A 19,814-nucleotide genomic window follows, 5' to 3' on the forward strand; every position below is an offset into this window, starting at 1 on the left:
ACCGGATGCCATGATCTTAGTTTTCTGAATGTTGAGTTTTAAGCCAACTTTTTCACTTCCCTCTTTCACTTTTATCAAGAGGCTCTTTAGTTCCTCTTCACTTTCTGCCATAAGGGTGGTGTCATCTGCATATCTGAGGTTATTGATATTTCTCCCAGCAATCCTGATTCCAGCTTGTGCTTCCTCCAGCCCAGCATTTCTCATGATGTACTCTGCATATAAGTGATATGAAAAGTCATGGCAACTCTTCCAGTTGGTTAAAAGATCTTGAAAGTCCTTTTTATAACCTGTATTGCTTCCTGCACAACTTGGTAAAGAGTCTCAGAACCTGACTTCAACCATGAACCTATGGCTACACACAGCTCAAGTAACCACTCCGAAGTCATACTTTTCGTGTTTTCATGTATATTTACTTTCTGCACTTGTTCTTCTTTCCTTCCTTATTTCCCTAGCACTCAATACATTTTCCAGAATTCCTACTCATCTACCAAGCAGCGTATCCACCTATCTCTATATTCATCCTCTCATTACCTAATTTTATTAACTCATCATGTCAACATGAGACAGGAACAAGACCTCCTGGAGGGGTGATGGAAGGGAAGAGGGGCTTGAGACAAACCTTTGATAGTTGTTATGGCCAGCAAGCACTAAAACTAGGAAAAAGTGGTCAGATGTAATTCCTTAAAGACATCTGGCTTTGGATGCTAAATGATGAGATAAGAAACTATAAACTAGACTCAATGCTTTGACACTGGCATGCTGCTGTAAAAAAGAAAAAAATTCCTAAGAAAAATGAAGAGAACACTGTAAAACCACAATCTTCAGTCAGTACTGAGACTCCTAAATGATAGGTTATATACAAATATTAGAAACAATTTATTAAATGGCTGCCCCAATTTAACTAATGCCAAGTAAGCAGAGAGACAGAGTGAGCAAGCCATCAAATTTAGTAGAGATGGATCTATAGTAGGTGATTGGGAATTATCTAACCAAGTAAATACTCATTATTTTAAACTCTTACATTAGATAATATGTAAAATCATCAAGAAAATCTGAAGTCTCTATTCTATAGGTCCAAGACCTTCAAGTAGCTGGACTTAAAAATTTCAGAACTAAGCCTACCCAAGGTCCCGTCATGTCATGTCTGATTAACCCTACTCTTCTAACTGCTTCTTCTGCCTCCAGTCTCCCCATTTTATTCCAGCTGCTTATATGTCTTTAGAGCCACCAATCCCTGCCCCCACAGTACCAACTGTCCTGAGTGCACACTAAAAAGCACTAAGTATTGTGCCTAACATACAAATGATATTCAGCAAGTTTCCATTTACTATGAATCGTGAGCTGATAATTCAAGATCCTCAACAATCTGAACTACTCCCCTACTCCCCTCTCAAACTTGAATGGTGACTATCCCCTTATAAGAACCACCTACTACAAACAAAGTGGGATAGTGACTCCCCATAACCAGAAATGCCACATGCAAGGTTATTTCTCTTTTCCCTTCTTGGAATGCATGCCACTCTACCCTCCTCCTTTGTCCATCTCTTCACTCAACCTTACTGTACCCCCAAGAGTAAATAACTCAATACTCAGCCAAGCTCTCTATCCCCAGAAACAGCTTGGCTCTAACCCCACCTCCATGTGAAGCCTTTCTAAAAGGGGCCAACTTCATTCCTGGGACGTCGAAGAGCTTATTCTGCCTACACCACTAGGGGCTAATTTAAACTGGTGACATAAAATGTCTGGTATGTATAACAATGAGTTCATAACTGAAGCAATATCTCAGCATCAAAACTCAATGTGCCCCACATTTCAACTATCCTGGTCTTTATGCCCTAGTCTATAAGACAGGATCTTGTCCGCAAATGAACAAGTGATGAGAGGGCTTCTGAGTCCCTCACGTGTGTTATTTCTTGACCTGAGTGCTGACAACAGGGGTATGCTTAGTTCATAAAAATATGTGGAAAAATATAGACTTATGACATATATACCTTCTTCTATTTATAAAAAATACAAAATAAACAGGTAGACAAGGTGAAAGAGGATTAAAAAAGAAAAACCTAAGATAAATAATCTGAACAACAGAAATAAATTCATTCTCAAATACTGGTAGGTGGAAGCCATCTCAGTCATCCCCAGGCACGTAGTTATCTACAAGGATATTTAAGAATGTTTACCTTCGGTGATTTAAAAGCTATTAATCACTTTTACCCTTTTAACAAGGTGTAGTTCAGCTGAAATAAAAACTATAAACTAAAAATGTCAACATTTCAGAGGATAATACCAACATAATTTATAGAAATACCAGCAGGACCAGCTAATTACATGAATAAAGCACTTTGGAAATGTAAATGGCATACAAATTCTAAATGATGATGATAATGATGGTTGAGGTATCAATATTTTAACCTTTATAAATGTAATTTAAAAATAATAAGCACTTTCATACTGCTTTACGTTCTCTAATCAGCTTACAGATACTAATTAAGCCACAGGTCATCCTCTGAAATACATGCAAATAATTCCATTTAGAGAAAATGGAGGTGAAGTCACTAAGTCAGGCTCATAAGGAAAGAACTACAGGGAATCCAGTTCTCTTTGGTCCTTGGGACTTCAGTGGAGAAGGTGGACTATGAGGGCAACAAAACTCAACTTCCTTGTTTTGCTTTTAGTGCCCTTTGTCATCCTGACTTCAAGAAAGAAAGGATTGGGGGCGGGGATATCTGGAAAGGAAATGTTATTAAAATGACTATCTGGCCCCATTATGTTTTAGTCTACACACTGACTGAAGCATATATGTGAATAAAGCAAACGCAGAAGGTGAGTGTAAAATAAAGGAAAAGATTCACATGCACATGTACAAAGTCACTAAGATCCAGGAATGAGAGGAATTTGTCTGTAACCATCCTAGGGAAATGCTGATATAACCCTATTTCCTAACAGGATCATGAACACACCCCTATCCTTACACCTATATTGGACTCAACTGAGTCCAATGGCACTCAAGCTTAAGTATGAACTAAAGTGAGGAGACAATTGGAGCTATGTGAAATAAAACTTAACCCAGAAGGTTGTAGCCTATGTCCTTATGGTACTTAGGTCCATCTTGTAGAAGATTCCCAAGACTTTATGTGCGAGAGTTCTGGCCTGGAAGGTCTGCCTAATAACCTCTACATATCTTTTTTTTTTTTAAAAGAACCCAGATTACAACAAGCCTAACACACGGTAAGATACCGTAATAAAGGGAAGAAGACAAAATCACAAATGTTTATATAAATTTTGAAAACAATGGAGACAATATATCATGGTGGCTAAGTGTCTAACTGGGAATAGACAAATCTGAGTTTACATCTCAGCATCACTACTTAATAGCTGGGGCAAGTCACTTAGCCTCTTTAAATCTTACTTTAGTCACCTCAAGAGAAAGCATAATATACGGCATTATCAATGTGAGGATTAAATGGGATAATGTGTACAAAGTACTAAACGTGGCAAATGCTCAGTAAATGTCAGCTATAATTTTTACATTTTTCATTATTAATGGAGAAAATAGTTCAGAGGGAAAAGAATGGTGTATCTATTCTAGAGGAATGGTAAGTATTAATACAAATGCTTAGAAGTAACAGAGGATGAATTATGAATATTGAAAGATGTGTGACATAGTACCTACAGGATAGGCTTGAAAATATTAGGAAAAGATAGCAAGATAAGGCAGGATCGAAATATTAATCCTGTATGAAATTTCTGAGTGCCTGCTACGAAACAGTTTATAGACAAAAAACAAAGAAATTGTCCTCAACGCCCATATGCTAATAATTCAGCTAAAGAGACTGCAACTTTAGGTGACAGACAGGGGGGTTTAAAAAAGAAAGTGAGGTAAGATGACCAGATCGACTCTTTTTGTGATAGATCCAGACAGGTTCAAAGGCTGTTATGAATTCAGGCTTGATATGGATAGAACCATACTTCAGGTTTGCCAAAGGAACTCCTAAATAAATGTAGGTGAAAGTGAACTACAGCATCTTGGTTAGCTTATACTTCTTTGCTCTTAGAAAAAGGATGGTAGCAATTGCCGTCTCAACATCATTATGAATAGAAGCAAACTATTGCTCTTCCACTGAAAGCAGAGATGAAGACCTTGAAAAAGTCACTCCACTCTGCTAGTTTTTCCAGTTTAAAGCAGAAGCCTGGTTCTGTGAAAGAAGTGACACTCTTCATAGGAAGTGATAACCATCTAAGGAATCAAGTAAATGAATAAGATTAAACGACTGAGGAAGAATGAAGGAAGAGATGTGGCAAGAACTGAGTTTCAGGTTTATCTTCTACTTTGCCTGTGTACCCAACTTGCCACAGGAGCTTTTGGGTACCTTCCTAATGATGATATACTTAGTTACTAAAAAGTCACTTAAAATCATTCTGTTTTGAGTCTTCCTATTCAGCAGTAGTTAAGACAAATGTTGGAATCAGACCAGGATGCAAAGCTTGACTCTGTCACTTACTAGTGACCAGCTTAGGCACAGTGTCATCATCTAAGCCTGGGAGTAAGAAAATCAAGCTCTCTGAAGGGTTGTGAGGGTTGAAGGAAATCATGTGTTTAAGGCTTGGCTCAGGTCATATCATTAGTATATGTCACGCTGAAATTTCCCCAAGTAACACTAGTATTTCCTATGACAGTCTGGTGTCTAATTCCATGGTTCTCCTGCTCATCAGAATAACCAGGAAGGTTTGTTAAACACTGACTGCAGAGCCCCATTCCCCCAGAGTTTCTCAAGCAGTAAGGCTGGGATAGTCCTAGAACTCACACGTCTGACTAGCTCCCACGTGACGCTCATGAGGCTGGTCTGGGGACCACACTCTGAACTATTAGTCTGTCTGAAGTCTTTTTCTGATGCTACTGTCTACTCTAAGAAATTTTCTTAAGACTCCAGAGGGAGTCAGAATTGACTTACATTAAAAACCATAATAGTTTGCAAGTACATATGCAATAAAGAAGGAGGGGGAAAAACATCCACTGAGCTGGGACTTAAATAATCCCTAAAGAGAAAGTTTTGGTTCCCCCTGCCCCAACCAACAGCCTTTTTCATAAAATGTTAGCATAGTTTTATTCTGTACAAATCCCAAGTGATTCATGTCAGATAGACTCCCCACAGAAATGCAGGCAGAATGAACAGATGGCTTTTTCCTCTCTAAATACTGTGTGTATAACATATAATTTTTTTTTTTTTTTTTTTTTTTTACTTACGCAGTAAAACTCACTGGCTCCAGAGTCACATAGGGTCTAAATAAAATAATCTAACTGCATTCACAATCACAATTCTGAGGTCCTATTCACTTGCTCTTTTAATGCTGTTAACTGCTCCTACCCTATCAGTTCTGAGTTGGCCATGGATGAAAGGAGTTGCAGTAGATATAAAACCAAGAGCATAATAAATATAAAGATGAGGGTTTTCCCAAGCTTTTCTGCCTGCCTCCAGGTTTTTATTTTCAAGAAAAGAGCACAGCTCTTCATGGCATACACTTTCTCATCTCTCTATTCCTCTGATTAATGATCCCAGAAGACAAACAGCAGCTCTTCATATATACTGGAATGGTGTTTATATGTAGGTAGAAGAAAATTATAAGAGTATTTTTTATTAAAAATGCAAACTTCCTTCCAAGTGAGCAATTTAAACATCCCTGTTTCATTTTAGGAATTTCACCTTTACCCTTCCCCAAGTAAATGGCTGTTCATCATCTCCAATTGCTACCAGCTTAAAAAAAAGACAAAAGGACCACTCTTCGACCAGCAACAACATATAAAGACTTGGTGACCGTGGCAAAATTATACTAATTACCATAAACTAGCTGGGCACCTCCAAATTGAAGCTCTCAGAAGTAATTTACTACCATAAACTGACTCAATTATGGCAATTTTAATTTCATATTCTTGTAGTTCCTTTTGACCATTTTTCCCCCTCTTGTAACTTTGCTGGTTTTAAAAAGGGCACTGTCACCTCTGGCTGGATCTTTTTTAATGCTAGGTTTGTAACATTCTCTTGAAGCTTGAAATTAAAAATTTTTTTTGCCTACCAATTTAGTCCCTTCCCACTTGGCAAACATCTTTTGTGACTCTTGCATCGCTAATGGAGCTGAAAATTAAGATGACTTTTTTTATTTAATTCTTTGGTATGCCAAAGAATCATCAATAATGTCAGCACGGCTTTTTTCTGTATAGTGGCCCAGGAGTTAAAAGCCTTACATTTCTACAGCACCTCATCCCCTGGAGGACCACAGACCACTTCACAAACCACACTCTGCGGACACACCCCCATGCCGCTCACTGGCAGCTGCCCCTAGCAAAATGCATACTCGTATTAACTAGCATTTACTCAGAAGAATTTCATAATAGCAGCTCTAATGATTCTAAAGAAAGACTTAGCATTCAAAGAAGGCAATCACACACAAAACATATCACGGAAAGAAGTGGATTCAGTTTACAGCAAACATGGTTCACTTACAGCAAGATATGAGCAAGAACTTTCTTAATTTGGATAAGACAATCAAAACGAAAAATCAAACCGTAAAATCTTTTTTTCCCCCAAAGAACTAAGGGCAGTTTGGGGATCGTTTTGACATAACCAACTAGCAAGCTGTCACCATTCTTCCAGAAGTATCATCAGTGCATGTGTCAGTTGCTCAGTCATGTCTGACTTTTTTTGAGACCCCATGTACTGTAGCCTGCCAGGCTCCTCTGTCTGTGGGATTCTCCAGGCAATAATAAAGTGGGTTGCCATTTTCTCCTCCAGGGGATCTTCCCCACCCAGGAATCGAACCTGGGTCTCCTGCATTGCAGGCAGATTCTTTACTATCTAAGCCACCAGGGAAGCCCCTAAAAAGTATTGTCATAGTGAAAATGATGCTGATAAGCAAGCATTGTTATCTATGGGGTCGACCAAAAAGTTTGTTCAGGTTTTTCCACAATATCCTACAGAAAAAACTCTAATGATCTTTTGACCAACCCAATACTAACAAGCTGGTGATGGTCTCAATTATTAACAGTTTCTCTTGCCAACATTATTTCATGCCCCTTATGTGAAACCTGGAGCTATTCTGCCTGGTCAAGAGAAACCCCAGGGATGATTTCACTGCCATCCAATGAAGGAGAGGATGAACTGCTCTCCTGGGAACACAGCAGTCTTTCAAGTCTTCATCGTCACAAAGCTTTATGAGTCCTCTGCTATTAATACATGACTTTTAACTCTACAAAGTTCATCACAATTACAAAGCATTTAAAATTCAATCCTAGGACTTTCCTGGTGGTCCAGTGGTTGGGAATCTGCCTGCCAGTGCAGGGGGCACAGGTTTGATCCTTGGCCCAAGAAGATTCCACATGCCACAGGGCAACTGAACCCTTGTACCACAACTACTGAGCCTGTGCTCTGCAGAAAGAGAAGTCACTGCAGTGAGAAGTCCATGCACCGTAACTAGCGAGCAGTCTCCACTTGCTGCAACTGGAGAAGGTCCACATGCAGCAACGAAGACCCAGTGCAGCCCAAAAAATACATTAAAAAACATAAATAAAATACAATCCTAAAATCAACTCATCAATTGATATGTATTGGGTATCTACTATTCATTCATTCAAGAAATGTTGATTAGGTGCATACTGAACATAGGAAGTGGTACCAAATTTGGGGGCAGGTGGGGAACTCACAGTTAATAAACAATAGTCCCACTCCTTCTCTCAAAAGGCTTAAAGACCAGTTGAAAAAGGAATTAAAAACTGATTTGGCAAAACTAATACAATTATGTAAAGTTTAAAAATAAAATAAAATTTAAAAAAAAAAACTGAATGTGGGAAAGCACGGTGAGAAACTGAATGACGTATAAGAAATGATCCTCCAGAGGACTTCTACCTGACTGAAAAGATGTAGATTAAGCAAAGAAAAAATAGAGAACTACAAGACGTGTTGAACAAGTAGTAACACAAGGGCAATGAGTTCTTGAAAGGAAATGCTCAGTGAATGCTTCCAGATAGCATAGAGAAGACTGGAGTATATTAGAGAAGGTATTCAGGCATGAGGGCAAAGACAGTGGGAAGGATGTACAGGATCAACATGTGTTGCTGTGAGAAGGGACAGTGTCATATTTGGAGGACAGAGAGAGACTAATTTAATTAGAATATAGCATCTCTACAGGACTTTCCAAATGGCTCAGTGGTAAAGAATCCACCTGCCATGGCAGGAAACTAAGAGACTTGGGTTCAATCCCTGGGTAGGGAAGATCCCCTGGAGAAGGAAATGGCAACCCACTCCAGTATTCTTGCCTGGAAAATTCCATGGACAGAGGAGCCTGGAGGGCTACAGTCCATGGGGTCGCAAAGGAGTCAGACATGACTGAGCACAGCACAGCACACAGGACAAGGGTAAACTAAAGAAGGAAAAACAGGCTTTGTCCAAATTGTGGGAGCACTTGAATGACTAAGAAAAAAAGAAAAAACCTTATGCACAACCTAACTAATACAAGGAAATGGATCATTTGTAATAAACCTAAATTTAATTTGCATTTCCAATTTGCTTCTTTCACTATACAATGATGCTACGACAGAGACTGGCACGTGCACCACCACCATGCCATAAGGAGTCAAGCTTTTCTTTTGGAGCCCTTAATCATCAAAAATCTTGGAATTATCGCATTTGTACAGGATACAGGAAGAGTCTATGATCACCTGACCTGAATATCCTTTTTCCTTAAATTAAAATCCTGGGAGGAGCAGGTGGGACGGGACTGGTATTCACTCCTGAAGCTCTTCTACTCTGCTGCACCCCAGGGAAGCCAGCTGGCAATCCTACAGGGTTATTAGGTGTCTCTAAAGAAGATCCTGACCCTGTACCCAGCACCCCTCTCGATCAAAAGTATCCGCCTCCAATGAGGGACCCTACTGACCTGCATCTCAAACAGAGGGGAGTAATTCTCTAAGATCAGGCGATTCTGTTGCTGGGTCAACCTCAGGGCAATGAATCTCCACTTTAGCTTATGTCAATCAGCAGAGCATCTAAAATGTGCCTGGGTGGAGGAAAACAAGAGGTGGCATTTCTTTCTGATCACAGCAGGTGAACAGATCATCTATCAGGACCCAGATTCAGAGAAGAAAGAAATAAAAGAGCTGCAGGGATGTTCAGTCTATTTCCCAACTGATACACATCCAGTTCTGTCAGGATCAAATGGTCAATGAAATTCAACTCCACTTTCCTAGGGGACCCTCCTACGGCCCAACAGTTCTCAGTGTAGAAATACCCCGACCCGTCAGCTGACATTCTGAGTGTCTTTCTGCTGTGCTCATGTATACTACTGTGTTCACTTCACATTTGAATTTTTAAAAATCACTGTAAAGGTCTCACCCCCATTGTTCCCAAGTTCAACACCTGCATTCGAATTTCCAATCAAAAGCATCAGACCTACATCATCCATCGCGATTTTGTATTCCTTTTCTCACTATAAGCAGAGACTTCCATCCTTGTTGATCCCTTGATTAAAAACATGGTTGACTATAAACAAGTACTTAATTTTACTTTGGGGCCCTTTTTGATGATCTGCTCTCTGTGAAAACACATGAGCAACCCCTCAAAAGTGCTCTGTATCAAATCAATGCCAACTATTGAAGGTCATGACTCCCTGAGTGACTAACTTCACAATGACGCTTGTTTCTTCAGTGTCATCCCATCTCCGAAAAGGTTAACCTCTGTTGGCTTCCGTGCTTGTTCCTACACATGCCAGTTCTCCAAAAAGCACTGAAACGTGCCTCATCTCAAGTCCATCACTACAGATCCTCGGCTTGGGACTCCCACCCGTTTGTCTGTCATTCTGGTGCACACGTGCCTGACACTCAAGGCAGCAACCCAGATGCTATCTCCCTCAAACCGGGGAGATGGAGATGATCAGTCTCAGCTCCAGGAGGAGACACTGTTTCGTGCAGCATAGCCCAAAATAGCGCTGGCCTTTTTCACTGCCATATCACGCTGCTAACACATAACTAATGTGCTGTCATTTATCACCCCCGTGAAACTGGCTATTCCGTGCTGAGGTTTCGTCATCTGCTGCAGTTCACTTGGAGGCAGCCCTCGTTCTCCTTAGATAGAATCCTATCCCAAGTGTTGCGTTTTGCTGTCACTGTTCACTTTCTATTTTTTAAAAATCCTTCCAAACTTTTAGGGAGCTCATCAAAAAAGACTCATGCCACTCACTACTGTGCCAACAAAGACTTCTGGGAAGACCAGAAATACTTAAAAAAAAAAAAAAATTGCACCTTTGAATGCAATACAATTGGCTATAATCTTAAGGATAAAATAACTTAAAACAATTCTGAAGACAATTCTTCTGTGAAGGGCTCAGGTTTTTTTCAGCACCTGAATGGTATTATAGGTATAGATTTGGCAGCCAAGCTGTTTTCTACCCATCTTTCTATAACTAAGCAAAAGTGTACATGACACATAGGTGGTGAATGAGACGCTGTAAAGCAGTTTGAGAGATCTCTGAGTAACAGCTTCTTAAGCTCTTTTAAGTCAGGCAGGACTTTTAATGATTATATTTACTTTTTGTGGCTCCCATTTAACCACATTCCCTGGAGTTCTGGTGGATCTGAGAGAAGAAACAGAGGACATATCAGGAAACTCTTGGTGCCAGCCTCACAAAGTCATGACATAGCCATGGTGTAGGCTGGTCCAGGGATTATGAGGGAAATGAACCTCAAATCACCCCAACTCCAAGGTCTCTTCCTAATGGCTGGCCCAATGGATTTATTGTCCTGCTTGCTTTGCTTGTTCACTTCCTCTGGGGGTCACTTGCAGATCTGTTAAAACAGGCTTTAATTCCCTCTCCAAGGTGTCTGTCCACATCCCCTAAGGAAAGGCCAGATCCTGAAAGCCACCATCTCTAATAAGAACAGCATTTGGGTCCTGCTCAAAAATTGCCACCGTATCAACCACACATAATGGAAAAATGCAGATGCAAAGAAAGGCAAAATGTGGTATCACTGTTAAGAAGCCTCAATCTCTAGGAACTATAACGTATGCTGGTTGGAGCAACATTGGAGAGCTGATTAAACTGATGGACTACCAAAGGAAAGTAGGGCTTCCCAGGTGGTACAATGGTAAAGAATCTGCCTGCCAATGCAGGAGACACACAGTTGATCTCTGAATTGGGAAGATCCCCTGGAGAAGGAAATGGCAACCCACTCCAGTATTCTTGCCTAGAAAATTCCATGAACAGAGGAGTCTGACAGGCAATGGTCCATGGGGTCACAAAAGAGTCAGACATGACTGAACACGCACACATGCACCGAAGGAAAACAGTCCTTGCTTCACTCTTACACTCATGAGCTTCTGCTGCTAAGTCGCTTCAGTCGTGTCCGACTCTGTGCGACCCCATAGACAGCAACCCACCAGGCTCCTCCGTCCCTGGGATTCTCCAGGCAAGAATACTGCAGTGGGTTGCCATTTGAGCTGGTCAATTAGTATAGATTCAGCTATTATCCTGGAGAAGGCAATGGCACCCCACTCCAGTACTCTTGCCTGGAAAAGCCCATGGACGGAGGAGCCTGGTAGGCTGCAGGCTACCTGCATGAGTATCACTTCTCACTTTCATGCATTGGAAAAGGAAATAGCAACCCACTCCAGTGTTCTTGCCTAGAGAATCCCAGGGATAGAGGAACCTAGTGGGCTGCCATCTATGGGGTCACACAGAGTCAGACACGACTGAAGTGACTTAGCAGCAGCAGCAGCTATTATCCACAGGCAGACAGAGGGTCCCTAAATTTCTATCTCCCACCCTAAGCTCTCCCCTAGACTCCAGTGTCCCATCTCTAGTTGCCTGAAACACAATTCTATGGGGATATTCTGTTAACGCCTCACATTTAACAAGCACAAAGCACTATCTTCTTGATCCTAATTCCCAACCATACAGGTTCAGAACTTCACCCTAATTTGAGACTCTCCATTTCTTAGAGTCAATGTTAAAACTCTCAGAAAATTCACTCTTTCAAAATCTCTCTTAGCTCTGTGTTCTTTCTCTTCAAGGGCCCTGCCCTAGTCTAGCCCCTCCTTCTTGTATTGATTGAACTTGCCTTCTAATTGGTTATCTCTCCATCCATTGACTTCTCCAGTGATTCACTGTGAACACTGCTGCCAGAAAACTCATCCTAAAAATACTACTTTCACCATTTCACTCTTCTACTGAAAAAGTATAACATCAACCATCATCTATGAAGTAATCATGCCCTGCTCAAAACAATTTAAATCTGATGAAGCCTCTTGACCTAAGTTAGGAACATCAATAAACAGCAAAAGACACCATGGGGAAGCAATCACTAAAAGCCAGAATGTAGGAAATTCTACAGGACAAATGATCTGGCTTTGTCAATAAATAAATTTCTAGAGGTAAAAATGAGATGGACAGGAAATTATACATTAAAAGAGTTTCAAGAAACTTAATAAGCACACTGTTGTGTTTAAACCTTATTTGAATCCTGATTTAGACAAACTGTAAAAAACATACAATTAGGACATTTGAGAAATGGGAAATGTGAACACTGACTAGATATCTGATAATAAGAAAATTATGCCTTTAGGTATGATTATGGTTTTTAAAAGGAGACCTTATCTTTCTGAGATTCACAGTGGACCACAGACAGAACAATATGCTCTCTAGGACTTTTGTAAAATCAGGGAAAGGGAAATGGGCAGGGGTAGAAACGAGGCAACAGGACTATATACTGGTAGCACTGGCAACTGTGAAGATGTGACCATGGGTGCATGGGGGTTCATCAGACATTTCTTTGTATTTCTGAATAGGTTTGATGTTTTCCATAATAAAAACCAAAAAAAAAAAAAATTGTAATGGCAGCCTATGGCCAAAAAAGGCAAGTCCAAATTGCCCAGTCTCTATTATTTAAAGATCTCTATGGCAGTCAAAATTATTCACTTATTTTTGGTAACACTTTCCAAAACTCATCCAAAAAAACCTCCATTCTTCCTAACTCTCTATAATACGATGTGTATTACGTATTCAACCCTAATCATGTTTCATGTTCCAAATCTCTCCTTGCCCGTGAGCTCATGTACTTTAACCCATTCTGACCTCCTCCTCTGTGATCTCTGAAATTTCTCCCTGGGACCATAAACAGCTCTGTATTGTTGTTAGTTATGTTTTTGTCCCACCTCCTTGCAAAACTGATTTCATAAACTTCTTTTACCTGTACATCTTAAGAGAGAAATGTCTTTTCCTTTAGTTAACAACAACCAACTTCCATTAATATAAACCTGAAAAACTTATATAAGTAATAAACAGGGGTGGGGAGAGAAGAAACAAAACATCTGTTTCTTATGTTTGCTGTCTTTGGGCTACTAAATAAGTAAAGTTGACCAAAATCTCAAATGGAGATTACAGCACAGTCATTTAGTTTTCCTTTCCCCTTTAAAGTGTGTAGATATTAAACAGCATTTTCCTGTCTTTATGGAGCTTCAACATGCTATCATTATTTACTTCATAGAACACACACTCCCTCCTAAACATGCCACAGTGGCACATCTTTCCAAATAAAACTAAACTCACTTCTTACAAACTTCTCCCAGCCCTTAAGACTTGTCTCCTAACAGTCTTGGTTTTATTATGACCACATCTATAACTACTTGCTCATCGTAGCTCTTAACCAGATTGTGCACTAGAATCAGCTGGAATTCTATTAAAAGAGGCTTTGTAGATGTAGGATCCACAGGTCATTCTGTTTGGGAGGAAGGTTCAATGACTACTAATACTGTGACTACTAAGATATTCAGAACATTCGGGTTATCTAAACTGAAGCCACTGGCAAAAAACATAAATGAGATCATTTTTTTGACCCTATAGGGTAAAGCAAGGGCTTAAACCAATTTTAGTGAACTTAACAAAATACCTGGCATTTTAGGATTGGAAAAGCCAAATCTCTATTCAGCGACTGATATCCACTGAATCTTGAAATCCTTAATTTTCACAATCTGAAAACATGTATACATATACAGGTATAAATAAAACTTCTTTACATACACTTAGTAAAATTCCTAATAAGACATATCCCTCAACCCAAAATCTTTCAAAATACAAGAACTAAAATCATTTCGACTAAATGAGTCAACTAAAAATATCATAGAATTTCCAGTTGAATGTCAACATGTCAAAGTCCAAGCCAAGGTAGGCATTTAAATCACTGACTGAAACATTTTAAAAGAAGGCCAGGGCCAGCTGAGTTCTACACGTGACTCTTAGGTGCTGTAACGGAGCCTTGAACTTGAGCAACCGCCACGAATGCACTGGGAACCAGAGGGTCTCCTTGGCTGCCCAGCACTTTCTGCTCTCAGTAATGAACATAAAACAACCTACCGAGAGTCCTAGGCAATGGAAACTGACTTAAATTTAGAGGAAGATTTCTACTTTAACTTTCATGTGTTAACTGCATTCCATTCATCGGGCAGCACACTATCCATTGACAAGACAGAACAGACATCCCAGCACCTTTCTGAAGACTCAATGGCCTGGCTGACAGCATGTCTTTAATATGCCACTCAAAATAGTGGCTATCAAAGAGCTTTAAAGGCTGAGAAATGAAGAGAAACTATTTCTGCAAGAATAATCTCACAAGTTATCCGGCCTAAAATACTTGGGGGCGGGAGGGAAACCTAGTTTTCCTCTAAGAGGAATAGAAGGAAGAATCCTCAGCTAACCAAAATATCAAATGAAATAAAAATCTAAGAAAAACCTAGTTTCAGACTTGGATTCAAAATAGAAATTGCATTTGTCCCCTTGAAAAACCCTCCAGGTCATGGGTCAGTACCAACACGATTTGTGGATTTTCACACCTGACAGCAAACTTCAAGTTCTCTCTGCAGGAGGGTAGTTTTATCACTATTTAAACATTTCAGTGGCAGTTAACGAAAGTAAGATGATGTCCCGTCCTGTCTCTGTTCATTTCCAGAAAAAGAGATCGGGGTGCTGTAAAGTGAAGTGTCTTGTGGCGTCACCGCCACTGGTTCAACAGTGTGATTACAACCCCCTGCTTCCATCTGCACAACACGGCCTGGTACATCCAGGGCTTGCTTACACACGTAAGCCAACAATGACAAAGAAAGCAGTTTTGTTTTGAAAAGAGATGAGGGAAAAAATGAGTTGTTGTTATTTTTTTTCCAGAATCAAAACACCTGAAAGATATGTTTGTTCAAAGTGATCCTCTTCTTTCCTCTGTTAAATCCCACAAGAATTGGAGTATTTTGTGTTTCTAGTATACCACAGTCTTACACACTTAAAAATGTGCAGTCAATGGTATGACAGGCATGTCATCAAGCAGGTGACATTTGGGAAGGTGCTGCTGCTGCTCAGAGGGACAAAAACACATATTCCTATTATCACAGTTTCAAAAAGAGTGTAAAATTGAAAAGGGAGTTCAACGGTGTGTGGTCACAGAGCTGACACCAGGAGAAGACGCTGACACCGTTACTGTGACGGCTACAGCCTTGTCTCCACGCACGGCTGTCTCCAGACACAAACACGCTGAGACAAATGAGCCTTCCAACTACACGACGGACTCTGCCTGCCAGGGACAGCCCAGGTTCCAGTGCAGAAAGGCTGCCAAAGTCTCCACGTGATCAAAAATTGTTTTCTTTTCCAAGATTTAATACACAAAAGAGCATTTCAATTTTTCAGCAAGAAACACTTTCTGTTCAAAGAAACACTGAAATTCGAACTCTATAACACTTGAAACTCCATTTATATGATCCCGTCACCTTCATTCGTGTGGGTACATGCTTACTACATGCATCCATGGTTCTCAACTTTGTCTGTTCTCCAGGAATGATCTTAACCTAAAGAGCATTCCACCAACAAGCGTAAGAAAACTAAATTGGCCCTAAGCTCCAATACTTTGGTCACCTGATGAGAAGAGCCAACTCAGTGGAAAAGACCCTGATGCTGGGAAAGATCGAGAGCAGGAGAAGGGGCGACGGACGATGAGAGCACACAGTTGGCCCCAATAGCTTAAACACTAAAACATCACTAAAATGCCTGTCATACGAAGAAGCAGCAAAAGCCAACTACATGGTTTTAGAGTTCCCAAAAGACTCCTAAAGGTTTACAAATCTTTCTCTCTTCACTGTACTCCTCTAACATGCTCCATGAAAGCCTGTTGTTTACTCCACTATAAGACAACATCTCAAATAATATAACCCACTGACTCTCTATTAGCATACAAAATACTAATAGTAGCCTTGCTTTAGTCTCCAGCCGCTACACCCAGCCCTTTCAATGCTACCTTATTAATCCAACTTCATCTCACTACACGCCAGTCAAAATCCACCACGGGCCAGTATCACCTAAAACAAAGTTCCTCAAACTTGGACGTGCATATAGGTCACCTGAAAGGATTATTAAAATACAGAGTGTACGGCCGCACCCCTAGACTTTCTGATTCAGTAACTATGAAGTAGGAATAAAAATCTGCATTTTTAACATGCTCCCAGGTAACACGGATACTGCTGGTCCAAGAAACATACTTTGAGAACCACTGGCCCAAAGCAACAGTTCCCAATTACAGGATCTCAAACAAATGAATCACCTTAGGAGCTGAAACAACAACCCCACAAAATCCAGTGCTTATCTACAGTGATTCTTATTCAGAAGGTCAAGGATAGGACTAGGTATCAAACTGGAGGTAAATTTTCCTGACCTTTCAAGATGATATACACTGATTTCTGTCTGGCTTGTACTATTTCTGATGAGAAGTTAGTGAAAAAAATTTTTTATCACTGCTTCCCTACAGGCAATGTGTCCTTTTTCCCTCTGGCTACCTTGAGGATTTTTTCTTTGCTTTTCAGATACCTGATGATAATATGTCTAGGTATGGTATTCTTTGTGTTTATCTTCCTTGTGATTTGTTGAGCTTCTTGTATCTGTGGGTTTATGTTTTTCAACAAATTTAGAAATTTTGGGTCACTGTCTCTTCCAATAACTGACTGCCCCAATCTCTCTCCCCACTGTCGGTATCTGCAGCCACACAAATGCTGGATTCCATGATATTGTCCCATAGGCCATTATGGCTTTGTTCACTTTTCTCTTCAGTCTATTTTCTCCCTGAACTTTAGTTTTGGTTGGTTTTGATAGATTTTTCTTGAAGTTTTCTGATTCTTTCTTCTACAGCATGCAATCTGTGGCTAAATATATCTGGTATATTTTTCATTTCATATATTAATCTTTATCACATTTTAAAAATTCTGGTGATGAGTCATATTTTTTGGCTTTTTTTCAAGTATAATAATTGCATGCTGGACAACGTGGTGAATCATTATTGAGAATCTGGATTAGGTTACTTTAGAGTCAGTTTCGTTCTGGCAGGCGGTTAATTCACGAGTGGATAGGCTAACACTGTAGAAACCTGGTTTGGAGCTTTATTATGTGAAAGTATAGTATCCCTTACTATATGGTTAGATTAGCCCAAGTCCTAACACATAACCTTTCTGGGGACATCTGAAAGCACAGGATGTTCACCAAGTTCTCCTTACACTGGCTGGTCTGAATTCCAATGCTTCCCAGCGTTTGGCAACTTGTGCAATTTCCATTCAGCTCAGTCCCATGATAGCTATTTGCCACGCCCTGGAGTGTGTGAAACTTCATCTCTGACCAAAGGCTCAATAGCACTCTTTTCAGATTTCTGGGGCTCCTTCACTCTGCAATTCCCTTTCCTTTGGTATCCTAATCCACAAACTACAGCTGCTTCCACATCCCTGAAACCTGACCTCTGCTTCATCTGCTTAGAGTCTGCTAATCTCTGTTCTATTTCCTACGTCACAGTTTGGAAAGCATCCCCAGAGAAGAAGCTGGGATGAACGTGAAACTGACCTTATGTATTCTCTTCTCTCAACTAACATTCTGATTACTTGAGTCCATCCAGTTTTCAAGTCACTTTCGGTAGGAGGTAACCTCATCATGGACAGAACTAGGTGAATTTAATTCTATTTTTGAAACAGCTTTAAAAATCTATTATCTTGACAACTATACATCAATAAAAATTAATTTTAGAAAATCTACTGTCTTATCCTTAAAATAAGTATGTAACCTGAAAAGCTTATGTTTCCATGACAGATGAACAAACCAAGACATAAAATATTAAATAACCAGTTTCTGAGAAATAAAGATATTTTATCCAATACACAAATATTCAACAAGCACCTACTATGGTTCCATGGTAATCAACATAGCAGCAAAACAAACTCAAGGAATATAGTTGCAATCTATATTCTTTCTACTGAACCATCAATAAAGCACAGACTACATCCAAAAAACTGTCTAATGAATGAATAACCGGGAATCAATCAATCTACCAAGAGCATGCCTATACTCTCGAAAATGAATACAATTTACATTCATGATTTATTTTTTCCTGCAAAGACTCCTATTTGCTATGCAAATAATTTCATTTCTACATAGTTACATTTTTCAATTCCCTATATATACTTATTCTTTTTCCTATTAGTAGATGATGTCTAACCAAGTCACTTCTATTGAGCTATGTCAAATTTGTTTCCGCTAACTCTTAATTGTATTTCTCATTTTCATCTGACCAAATCAAATACATTTTCCTGGCGCATGGAGAGAAAATATAATAAAATTTCTAAATACCACCTCTGCAGCATCACACCAAACACTAATATCATTGCTCCGATCATCAACAAACCAAAGTGATAACATTTATACTTTACAGGTTTATCTTCATCTCTCAATATAAGCTCTTGACCTGTCTTTTACCCCAACATATTCAAGAGCTGACTATACGAAAAATGGTCATAAAATTAAGCTACATGTATGTTTATAAAACAGTGTTTAAGAACATTTTCATACTGATTACATAAACATATGACTAATTCCACCAAAGTAACGTACGTTACAACAGGAAGTCAAATACTATAGATTCCTGATCGCTACATATTAAGAATGTCCCAATTTTAAAGTCTGGCCAAAAAAATTTTGTTTTAAAGGTATTTTGAAGATGACAGAACTCCATAACATCAGCAACCATCACCTTTAAATAGAAACACGACATTCTCACTCTGTCTATGAGTAAGGAAATATTTTAGGTGGCTGGTTTTTTTATGTTCCTACCTGTTATTCTGAATCAAGATGGCACCCTTTGTCAAAGGACCTTACCTGCAGAACATCTTGGATCTTCACCCACACATCGGCCATGTCATACAATTTGACATCTTCCTGCTGACTCAGTGGAGTCACCACAGTGTCCTGCAGGTATCCCAGGACCACAGAGTGTGCCGTGGCTACAGCGTTAAACTTGTCAAACAGCAACTCCAGCAGTTCTAGAAGTAGCCTAGTGAAAAAAACAAACATTTACATATACACACACACACAACTGATTGACACTGGGCTGCAAGAAAAACATCAAGCTAAAGTAGCACATGGCCGTGTTAAACAGCACATTGCATTTCAACAGGCTGCACTTCAAAGTAACCTCTGAAATTTTATCTAGGCCCAGATTCCTCTGTTATAAAATGGACATGGTGAAATCTGACTGAGAAATACAAGTAGTATACAATATCAGTTAACACGTGAGATCTAAAAAATAATACAAATGAGTCTATAAACAAAACAGAAAAAGAATCACAGATATAGAAGACAAACTTATAGTTACCAAATGGGAAAGGGAGGGGGGAGGGATAAATTAGTAGTACAGGATCAAGGATACAAAATACTATAAATAAAATAGATATTAAGAATTTATTGTATAGTGCAGGGAACTACATTTAATA

General features: G+C 39.6%; 1 protein-coding gene across 1 annotated transcript in view; it reads right to left on the minus strand.

The window, feature by feature from the left end:
* Nucleotides 1-19,814, minus strand: part of LOC104982306 (exocyst complex component 4-like) — a 245,211-nt gene that overhangs the window by 115,957 nt on the left and 109,440 nt on the right. Inside the window, exon 7 of the mRNA XM_010831657.1 lies at nt 19,201-19,375. Within this exon, the coding sequence (XP_010829959.1) occupies nt 19,201-19,375 (175 nt within the window). The remainder of the gene's footprint in view (nt 1-19,200; nt 19,376-19,814) is intronic.

The sequence above is a fragment of the Bison bison genome, unplaced genomic scaffold (genome assembly GCF_000754665.1).
Source record: "Bison bison bison isolate TAMUID 2011002044 unplaced genomic scaffold, Bison_UMD1.0 scf7180017864530, whole genome shotgun sequence".
NCBI lineage: Eukaryota > Metazoa > Chordata > Mammalia > Artiodactyla > Bovidae > Bison > Bison bison.